The sequence below is a fragment of the Silurus meridionalis genome, chromosome 20 (assembly GCF_014805685.1).
Source record: "Silurus meridionalis isolate SWU-2019-XX chromosome 20, ASM1480568v1, whole genome shotgun sequence".
Lineage (NCBI taxonomy): Eukaryota > Metazoa > Chordata > Actinopteri > Siluriformes > Siluridae > Silurus > Silurus meridionalis.
This window is the reverse complement of record NC_060903.1, coordinates 687,070-697,500: the sequence shown is the minus strand read 5'-3', so window position 1 is coordinate 697,500 and position 10,431 is coordinate 687,070. Positions and strand designations below refer to the sequence as shown.

Here is a 10,431-nt window from a genome sequence, read left to right as displayed (position 1 = left end):
TCACGTCTCTGTCACATCTTTGTCACGTCTCTGTCACATCTTTGTCACGTCTCCATTCACGTCTTTGTCCTATCTCCAGTCATATCTCTGGCACATCTGTGGCCATCTATGTCTCCAGTCACATTTCTCTCATGTTTCCAGTCATGTGTCTGCCACGTATCCGATCACCCTTATTGTCACGTGTCAGTCACGTCTCCGGTCAGCTTTTTTTAATCATGTCTCCGTCACATCTTTAGTCACATCGTTGACACGTTTCTGATCTTGTCTTCATCATGTCCCTGACATTTTTAACGAATCTTTAGAAATATATTGTTATTGTTTCAGGTCAAATCTCTGTTACGTCTCGGGTCACGTCTTGGTCACGTTTCTGGTCAGGTCTTGGGTATGTCTTCAGTTACATGTTTTATGGTCACGTCTCTTCATTCCATTGATGGATCAACAATGTCTCTGTTTGGGCAAAAAAAAAAAAAAAAGAAACTGAAGCTTCTTCTGCACAAACTGAGTCTTTGCCCAAGCCAGTGCTTCTTCATCTGCCCAAGCCAAGGATTTAATGTTCAAGCTGAAGTATCTTCTGACCCATTAGAGTTTTTTTTCCCCAGATGAGGTTCCTCCAGTACAAAAGGAAGATTTTATGTGCCTGAGATGAGGCTTTTACAATCCAGGAGACTTTTCCTGCTCTAACTAAATGGTTTTGGAACCAAAGATGGGGCTTTTTCTGTCCAAACTGAAGCTTCTCCTGCTTAATCTGAAGCATGTTCCCGCTGTATGTTAAGTCTTTTTTCTCCTCCCACTTCAGAACTCCAGTTTCTCCAGTCTTGTCTCTTTTCATCACCAAAGCCGCTACTCGGAATCACAATCAGCTTTCTGAGACACGTCATCGTCCCCGGCAGAGGTCACATCCCTGATTTCACTACGTTTTCCCCTTGAGCTAATGGTGTGTGATCCCCCACGTGCTAGCAAGCAGAGACGTGTCTAGTGCCACATGGACCCCTGTGAGATACCAGCATGCCCGGTCGTATTACAGCGTCACATTCTTCACTCCAGCTCTGCATCAAATTCTCCTCACGCCACCACCAAGCGGGTCGGATATTAGACTAATGGGATTAGAGTGTTAATTTTTACCTCTGGAGCTTCTGCAGCGCTAATCTCATCACCTGCTCACTCGCTCCATTAGACTTAATGATGCACGTGATGGAGTCAATGCTGCCTTTTTAAAGAAAATGGGAACTTTGGTGATAAAATTATATATATATATACATACACACACGTTCCAATCCACATTTAGTCTCCATTCTCTGTTATAATAAAATCCACTCTTCTTGGAAGATGTTCCACTAGGTTTTGTGAAGATTTGTCTAAATCCATTCAGCCACAAGGGTGTTAGTAAAGTCAGGTACTGATGGTGGTGAGAAGGTGAGGAGGCCTGGGGTGTTTAATATAGTCAGCGCTCTATAGCAGGAGATCTTCCACACAATTCCAACCCATGGAAAGCAGATCTTCATGGATTTGACTTTGTGCAAGTGAAGGCAAAATTGCATGCAGCATCCACAGACGTCTGATACAAGTGTGTGATCCAAACTCCTCCAACAGTTTTTATGTAGAAGAAGCGCATATGAGTGGAAAAGTCAGGTTTTCCCAAATACATTTGGCCCCACACACACACACACACACACACACACACACACACACACATGTATATATATATATATATATATATATATATAGTGTTTCGGTACATTGAGAACATTTGAAGGCACATTAAGAGACAAGGCTGGAAGGACCAAAAAAGTTATAATTACCCTCGAAGCCCAGGGCCTGATCTCTGTTTAATGCTTTGAGGAAAAAAACAACAACACAGGAAAAGTTTCACTTCGGTGCGTCGTAGCTTTAAATAAAATCACAGCAGTTCACAGACGGCGAGATTCCTGCAGTGAAGAACAGATCAGAGTGATAAAGTGAGTCAGGAAGAACACCGAGTTGATTTCTGTTTATTAGTAATATAATAGCATTAAGTAGGAAAAAGCAAATGATCAGAGGATTTAGTCGGAGTAAAGAGGGGTCTCGCTTCATTTACTATTTAGAAAGATATTTTTAAATGCGTATAATAAATTCAACAAATAAATTCTTAACTAAAAATTCCTATTCTTATGATTGTGCCATTGGATATTCTATAGAATTTCCTGAATGAAATAATGAGACAATGACTTCAGCACTGACCTCCACCTGTGAATCACTGAACTTCCTGTGGTATTATCTGGATTAAAAACACCCCTGTTGAAGGTTCATTGGTTCATCAGGTGAATCTGAAGCAGGATGAAGCCCAGAGTTCTATAGGCGATGGGAAAAGTAATAAATGCATAGGAGACTGTGTGAGAGAAGAGAAAAGTGAGAATAAAAGAGAGCTCAGGGTCGGGGCGTGAGTAATGCTGCAGCAGTCATCCATATCCAAAACACTGTTACACTGAAAGAAGCAAAGGAAAGCATGAGGGTGAACTGATGTGTAGGAACATGTTTTGTTGTCAGATAAGAACAAGATAACGATTTTTTTGGTCAAAAATGTTATTTATAAAACAAATGCTTCAAGATAAAGAGTCATGTCATCCATATAGTGAAGCATGGTGGTGGCAGCATAGTGCTGTGGGTATGTGCCTGATCAGCAGGGAGCAGATCTGATGTGAAGATTGGTTGGAGCTAACTGAAAAGAGAACCTGCCTGAGAACTATCAGGCTTTTCTGATGACTTTTTCATACACTATAAGGCCAAATGTATTGGGACACCTGCCGTTTTCATCCATATGTGGTTCTTGGGGAGTAAATGTGGAATGGGATGTTCAGAAAGCACATACCAAACTTATGGAAATGTGTCCACAAAATTTTGGAGAAATGCTGTCGTAAAAGGGGAATAAAACGCTGATGGAGGACACACAGTTATCAGGAAAATAATATATGATGTGTGCAGGAAGCTTCCTTTAGAGCAGATCTAACAGCGAGAGTCAGAGATTAGGGCGAGTGGGCTGAGGCTGTGTTCAACATGAGAAGGTTGAGGAGGAGGAGGAGGAGGAGGATGAGGAGGAAGAGGAGTGGATTGATCTGAGCTGAGCCAAGCTACTTTGTTTTCTCTACAAGGTGCACCTGCTCATGCAGAAAAGAGGGAGAAAGTCAGAGAGAGAGAGAGAGAGAGAGAGAGAGAGAGAGAGAGAGAGAGAGAGCGAGTTGGAAGTCTGCTGTAATCGTGATTCACATCTCAATGGACTGCTGGTGGCAGCTTCTCACGAGAGAGAGAGAGAGAGAGAGAGAGAGAGAGAGAGAGAAAGGGAGAGGAGGAGAGAGAGAGAGAGAGAGAGAGAGAGAGAGAGAAAGGGAGAGGAGGGAGAGAGAGAGAGAGAGAGAGAGAGTGAGTGAGTGAGGAAGAGAGATGGAATAAGGACCAGCAAAGCAGAATTGGAAATGAGGCTGATCAGAACAGAGGATGAGAGAATGAAGAGGAGATATGAAGTGATCGAATGCGGGCGAGAGAAATTGAGAAATAAGGAAGCTGAGATGAGAAAAGAAAAAGAACGTGGAACAGAGTGAAGAAAGTCAGAATGTATGGGGGCAAAAAGGGAGCAGTGTGGCAAAAAAAAACTTGATGCTTCATTCTGTGCCACACTGAACACTGAGAAAAAGTGAGACAGAGGGAGAAGGAGATGGACAACAACAAAGAAGATAAAGTAAAGGGAAGAGTAAGAAACACATGGAAAGCAGAAAGCATGAGATAGAGAGAGAATGATTCAGAATGAGATTCTCTCTCTCTCTCTCTCTCTCTCTCTCTCTCTCTCTCTCTCGGGTTCCTGTCTGTCTGGGTTTCCTCTGGGGTCTCAGGTTTCCTGCCATCTCCCAAAACCTGCTAGTAGGGTTCATTAGCCTCTTGGTGCTGATATGTGTGTTAATATATGTGTGATTAAGTGTGTGTGTGTGTGTGTGTGTGTGTGTGTGTGTGTGTGTGTGTGTGTGTGTGTGTGCTAATTAACTCGAGTGCTGCATCATAGAACTGGGACACAAAATAAGTTTATGCACCTCAATGTGAAGAACCTGCGGTTTATATTTTGTGTAAAACCTGGAGAATAACCACAAAACCCTGCTTCCTGAACAGGTTCCTGGTTCCTGTGTGGGAAATGTTCTAACATCATATTAGGTTAAATCGCACCGGATCTCCACAACAATGTCAAAATGGCGACCTTTGAGGTGGATCTTTATCTTTGGGAAAGTTTGCAGAAGCTGAATCTGGCGAGTAGGGTGTGTGCCAAAGTGAGAACGTGTTGGTTCACGTGTGAGGAGCTCGGTGACAGGGTACGCACGTGGTCAGAACAGCACCAGTTGCACGGCTCCTGATGTACACAAGACGATGTCTTTTGACACAATGACTTATGAAGGTCGGTGCTCCCTGTGACTGTGCAAGTAGCTCATGCTGCCACCTGTTGGCGTGTTACAGAATTAGTCTTGAAACTCTTTGATACAACCAAAAGTTGCTTGTATTACAGAGGAGCTGCTCCTGTTTTACACCAACACACTCGTGTGTTCTGGACTGTCTGCTTTTTATAGGCCATAAATGACAGGTTTATAGTTTATATATTAATCGAATATCAGTGTAGCGCACACACACACACACACACACACACACACACACACACACACACACACACACACGCAGTGAAGTGCTAAACTGGTGTCTCTATGCTTCCATTACTGAAGAAATCCCTCTGTGTGTGTTCTTTCTCCATTACAGATGTATGGACGATACACTCAGGAGCTGGGCGCCTACGCCAAGGAGGAAGCGGCTCGCTTCAGGGCTGCTGGGGTTCGAAACCAGACTCCAGATCAGCTCGAGTACCAAAAGGATCCGTGTGTCAAGTGCCAGTGTGAGTCAGAGAACTTTCAGTGTCCCATCACCTGCTGATGTGAAGGAGAATCCCTGCACTAATGCAGGAGGAGGAGCAGGAATGTGGGCAGGAACCTGACAGATCCGTGTGTTTCTGTTGTCTTCAGGTCACTGACTAGTGCTGTATAAGTGTATAAATAAAGGCGGTGGTTATGGTTGCGCCAGGCTACAGCATGTTATGGAGAGGAGTGAGAACAGGCAGGAACAGATGTGAGCACCACATGCGCTTTCAGACGTCTCACATGATCTCAAAATAGCAGCAGTCACGTGTGAGTGTGGCAGAGTGTCGCAGGAATTTGTTACACTTTCATCAAAGGCAGTAGTATTTTTTCACAGGAAGATGCTAAACACACACACACATACACACACACACACACACACACACACACACACACACACACACACACACACACACACACACTATTTCATTATATTATCCAGAATCTGTTGTGTATTATGTTATAGTTATTATGTCATTTAATGGGAGGGATTTAAGTTATGATGTCATGCTTTGAGAGGGCTTTCTATTTCCATTTTTGGTATTTGGTAGATGCCCTTATCTAAAGTGGCTTACGTTTATCTGATTTATAAAACTGAGCACCATGTGGGTTAAGGGCCTTGCTCAGGGGCCCAGGAATGGCAACATGGTGTGTCTGAGATCTGAACTCTGAACAACCTTCAGAGCCAGAATCCAAAGCTTGGACCACTAAGCTACCAGCTCCCCTAGCTATGCTGCAGTGTATCCTGAGGGGTTTGTAGTATAACGTTGTGTTTTTGGGTTCCTGTTACATGATGTTCTCCTCAGATGGGTTTTTTGTAGCTATGATGTCAGACATGGCAGGGATACTTTTACCTCCTGAATTAACTGAAGCAATCAGATATAAATCAAATGAAATACCTTGGGTGCATTTACATCTGAAAGTTTTTAGGATGCGAGAAGTAAAGTGATGACAAAAACAGGAAGATGAGACGTGTGGACCAAAGTGGCAGATAATGAAGAAGAACAAGATGAAAGCTTTTAGGAGAATAGTGGTGCTTAATAGGGATTATATGGTCAATATGGGCTGGAGATAAAGCTGGTGTAGTTGATAGAGCATTTTATACACACACACACACACACACACACACACACACACACACACCTTTCCACACACACACACACACACACATCCTACTGGTGGTCTAAGTGAGTGTGTTCGATGTTGGGTGAAATAATGTGAGCTCAACAGTTTCATTTGTCTCCCAGCCCCATGAAAAGGCAGTGTGTGTATAGACAAGAACGTGTGTGTGTGTGTGTGTGTGTGTGTGTGTGTGTGTGTGTGGAAAGGTAAGGAAGCCAATGCTGCAGGTAACAGTGCCTCAGTTAGCCTCTTGTTGATAGATTGCCCTCTACTGGACACTAATTACCATCGATCGGCTCGTTTGGACTCGTTTTGTCCTTGTGGGTCTCATTGAGATTCCACAGGTGCTGCACCCGTGGAGCCAAAACGCTGCAGACGAGACTCTGTGTGTGTGTGTGTGTGTGTGTGTGTGTGTGTGTGTGTGTGTAAGAGTGAGAGAGAGAGATGATGATAAATCACCAGACAAGTGTTTCTAATGGTGACACGATGACAATAATAACAAAAGATGGCAATAAAGATGGTGATTTAGATGAGGAATATTGATTCGGTCATTAACAGGCTGAGCAGGAAGGGAAAAATGGCCGCCGCTGCCTCTGTCGCGTTGTGTGTTTGCCAGCAGGGAGCACAATCAGTGTCTGTGATTATTAGGGAATGACAAATGCTGTATACGGTGGAACAGCTTTATAATTATCCAGTGTGTGTGTGTGTGTGTGTGTGTGTGTGTGTGTGTGTGTGTGTGTGTGTGTGTGTGATAGAGAGACCTGTCGTCTGTGCCTAAAAGGACAAACGTCTATTTACAAACTGTTTCGCTTTAATTCATTTATTTGCTAGCATTTGGATGAAATACTAAAAAATGTGTTGTTATGAATTACAAAGAATTCATCATTGAAATCTGGTCGAGGTTTTTTTGGCGTTCCACAAGTTCCCTCAGTGGGATCTGTTCATTAACTGTTTATTAAATGAAGACGAGGTTTTGGCCCCCGCGAGGCGACTCTCCAAAGACCCACACACCTTCTGTGTCAGTATCATCGCCTCCTTAGGCAGCCTGTTGAGTGTGAACTGCTCTGTGTGAAGAAGCATAAAAATCACTTGCTGGCGTAGTGTGTGTGTGTGTGTGTGTGTGTGTGTGTGTGTGTGTGTGTGTATGGTGCAGCTATTCTGAACCTTCAGGACAGAATTTCAGGGATTTGGATGATCATCAAGTTGCCACCTACACACACAGAATGGGAGCTGGAGTGAAGTGTGGGGGGGGGAGTCATCGTGTTCACTCCCTCTGTCTTTTTCTCTTTTTGTGTTTCTCTTTCCCATTGGCAGTGTGAATACACACACACACACACACACACACACACACACACACACACACACACACACACACACACACACACGCACACATTCACACACATGCATGTTTATTAATATGCAGACACGATGACATAACATGAGGGGCAGGTTTATGATGTAATTTACTTGAGCTGCTTTGGTTATGACATCATAGTAGGAGGAGGAGTTAAAGTGATGATGTAATATATTACGAGGGGTTTCAATTATGATGTAATATATTAGGAAGGGGTTAAAGTGATGATGTAATATAAGAGGAGGGGTTGCAGTGATGATGTAATATATAAGAAGGGGTTTAAGTGATGATGTAATATATTGGGAGGGGTTTAAGTGATGATGTAATATATAGGAGGGTTTAAGTGATTATGTAATATATTAGGAGGGGTTTAAGTGATGATGTAATATATTAGGAGGGGTTTAAGTGATGATGTAATATATTAGGAGGGGTTTAAGTGAATATGTAATAAAAGAGGAGGGGTTTAATTGATGATGTAATATATTAGGAGGGGTTTCAGTTATGATGTAATATATTAGGAGGGGTTTAAGTGGTGATGTAATATATAGGAGGGGTTTAAGTGATTATGTAATATATTAGGAGGGGTTTAAGTGATGATGTAATATATTAGGAGGGGTTTAAGTGATGATGTAATATATTAGGAGGGGTTAAAGTAATGATGTAATATAAGAGGAGGGGTTGCAGTGATGATGTAATATATAAGAAGGGGTTTAAGTGATGATGTAATATATTAGGAGGGGTTTAAGTGATTATGTAATATATAGGAGGGGTTTAAGTGATGATGTTATATATTAGGAGGGGTTTAAGTGATGATGTAATATAAGAGGAGGGGTTTAAGTGATGATGTAATATATTAGGAGGGGTTTCAGTGATGATGTAATATATTAGGAGGGGTTTCAGTGATGATGTAATATATTAGGAGGGGTTTAAGTGATGATGTAATATATTAGGAGGGGTTTCAGTGATGATGTAATATATAGGAGGGGTTTAAGTGATGATGTAATATAAGAGGAGGGGTTTCAGTGATGATGTAATATATTAGGAGGGGTTTCAGTGATGATGTAATATATAGGAGGGGTTTAAGTGATTATGTAATATATTAGGAGGGGTTTAAGTGGTGATGTAATATATAGGAGGGGTTTAAGTGATGATGTAATATATTAGGAGGGGTTTCAGTGGTGATGTAATATATAGGAGGGGTTTAAGTGATGATGTAATATATTAGGAGGGGTTTCAGTGAAGACATAATTGACTGGAAGTTGAATTGTAATGGAAAGACAAAAATAAGTCCATAAATCAGAAAGCTATTGGCTCTAGGGTCCTACATAGAAATACACCAGGTGTGAAGAGTGATTGGGGGTGTGTTCAGGGGCGGAGCTGGATCAGGAGTGAGGAAAACCAGCAAGCTAAAGAGAGAAAACTGTAAAACGAGGACAGCCATACCAGATAAATAATTTTAGTCTTCTAGAGGAGACCTGGTGGTGGGTGGGAAATGGATGATCTTAAATTAGATACGATTAGATAAGACTGAAATTCCCAGCACAGTAAACATAGCTGGCCTCTGTGGCACTGCAGCAGGAAGATCCGCATCCAGCATTCGAGCATGCAGAGTTTACAAAACAGCAACTGAATAATCCTGTGACGGGGTTAAGGGAAAAAAAAGAAAAGGAACAGAGGACGCTGATGCCCACAGGCTCAGTGTTAACAGCTTGACATTGGTTGTCATGTCAGGCATAGAGAGCAGATCTCAGCGCCTCCTCCAATCCACTCGCCTCCGTTTCTCCTCCTGCAGATATAAATATCCTGTCCATCCCACGACATGTTGCGCTTTGCTGCATTATGCATGAGTTCTGCATGCTGTCATCGGCGTCCACGCTCAGGGAAATCGCACGCTCGCTGCTTTTCCCACGGCTGTCCCTCACACTCTCGCTAAGGACTTAATATACACACCACCTGTCTGCTTTCATCGCACAATAACCTCCAGGTTTTGCAATATTATCACAAACCTCGAGCAAAGCGGTTTTCCTTTCGATTCAGATGTTGCGATCCAAACAAAAGCTGACCTTCCACATTGAAGAGACTTAAACACTTATAAACGCTCTTTATGCAGGAGGCCTCCTCTTCCTCCTCCTCCTCCTCCTCCTCCTCCCACGTGTGTGTGTGTAAGATCACAGCCCTAATAATAGACCTTCTCCTGACCATATGGAAAGATGTCCTATCACTGCGCTTTTATATTATTGTTTATTCACATCTTCAGATTTAGTGATTAATTGGGGTGCCAATAATTACGGCACTGACGAAATATGAATGCTTTTAATGTAGATCTGAAAATCGTTGTATGCGTATAAAATCGTCCTGGGATGTAACCATGACCACGAGTGTAAATGGTGCTACAAGCAATGTTTAGGAAACAGAGCGAGGTGATGGTCATCTCAGAGACAGTTACCATGGCAACAGTCCAACAAGTGGTAGCGTTCTAATTATGATGTTACGACGTAACGATCTGGAATTGGAAGCTAGTTTGCACAGTAGATAAGCACCTTGTGTTTTGACGCTCCTCCCCACACACACACACACACACACACACACACACTCTCCGATTGTGACTGTGATAAAGAGGATACGCTCTATGAAAACAGAATTGTGGGTAATTAAGTACAGAAGTGTGAACACTGACCCTACTTTGCATCCACAGTGTGCACTTCGCGTTGCCAGAGGTTCTTGATTTCACGTGTTGGAGAAGATTGGATTTTCCTCATCCTCTTGGGGCTGGTGATGGCGATGGTCAGCTGGGTGATGGACTACACCATCGCCTTCTGTCAGCAAGGTGAGTGAGAAGAATGTGACAGAGGATGTGGAAGAAACAGAAGGCAGCTTGTAAAGGCAGCTCGTGAGGCAGCTCGTGAGGCAGCTGGTGAGGCAGCTTGTGAGGCAGCTCATGAGGCAGCTGGTGAGGCAGCTCATGCTGAGGGAACGAGTGTTTACGAAGTGGTATCGAAATGCTTAGAGACTCGCTCTGTAGAAAGCACTTTATTTATC

The 10,431-nt window shown here is 42.9% G+C and overlaps 1 protein-coding gene and 1 long non-coding RNA gene across 10 annotated transcripts in view; one reads left to right on the top strand and one right to left on the bottom strand.

Annotated features, from left to right (window-relative positions):
* The window catches only part of LOC124402827, a 7,917-nt gene extending 5,573 nt beyond the window's left edge, over window positions 1–2,344 (bottom strand). Inside the window, exons 1-2 of the long non-coding RNA XR_006928798.1 lie at window positions 2,218–2,344; window positions 1,800–1,925 (exon numbers count right to left, since the gene is read on the bottom strand). This is a non-coding gene — a long non-coding RNA (uncharacterized LOC124402827). The remainder of the gene's footprint in view (window positions 1–1,799; window positions 1,926–2,217) is intronic.
* The window catches only part of clcn2a (chloride channel, voltage-sensitive 2a), a 36,882-nt gene that overhangs the window by 10,779 nt on the left and 15,672 nt on the right, over window positions 1–10,431 (top strand). For 4 of the 9 annotated variants that reach the window (XM_046876108.1, XM_046876106.1, XM_046876105.1 and 1 more), the window contains exons 1-3: window positions 3,412–3,721; window positions 4,765–4,897; window positions 10,088–10,219. In XM_046876108.1, coding sequence (XP_046732064.1) covers window positions 3,686–3,721; window positions 4,765–4,897; window positions 10,088–10,219 — 301 coding nt within the window. In that variant the 5' untranslated portion in view covers window positions 3,412–3,685. Of the gene's footprint in view, window positions 1–3,410; window positions 3,722–3,805; window positions 4,412–4,760; window positions 4,898–10,087; window positions 10,220–10,431 lie in introns of those variants that run through there. The other 5 variants (XM_046876107.1, XM_046876109.1, XM_046876111.1 and 2 more) reach the window with 5 other exon arrangements.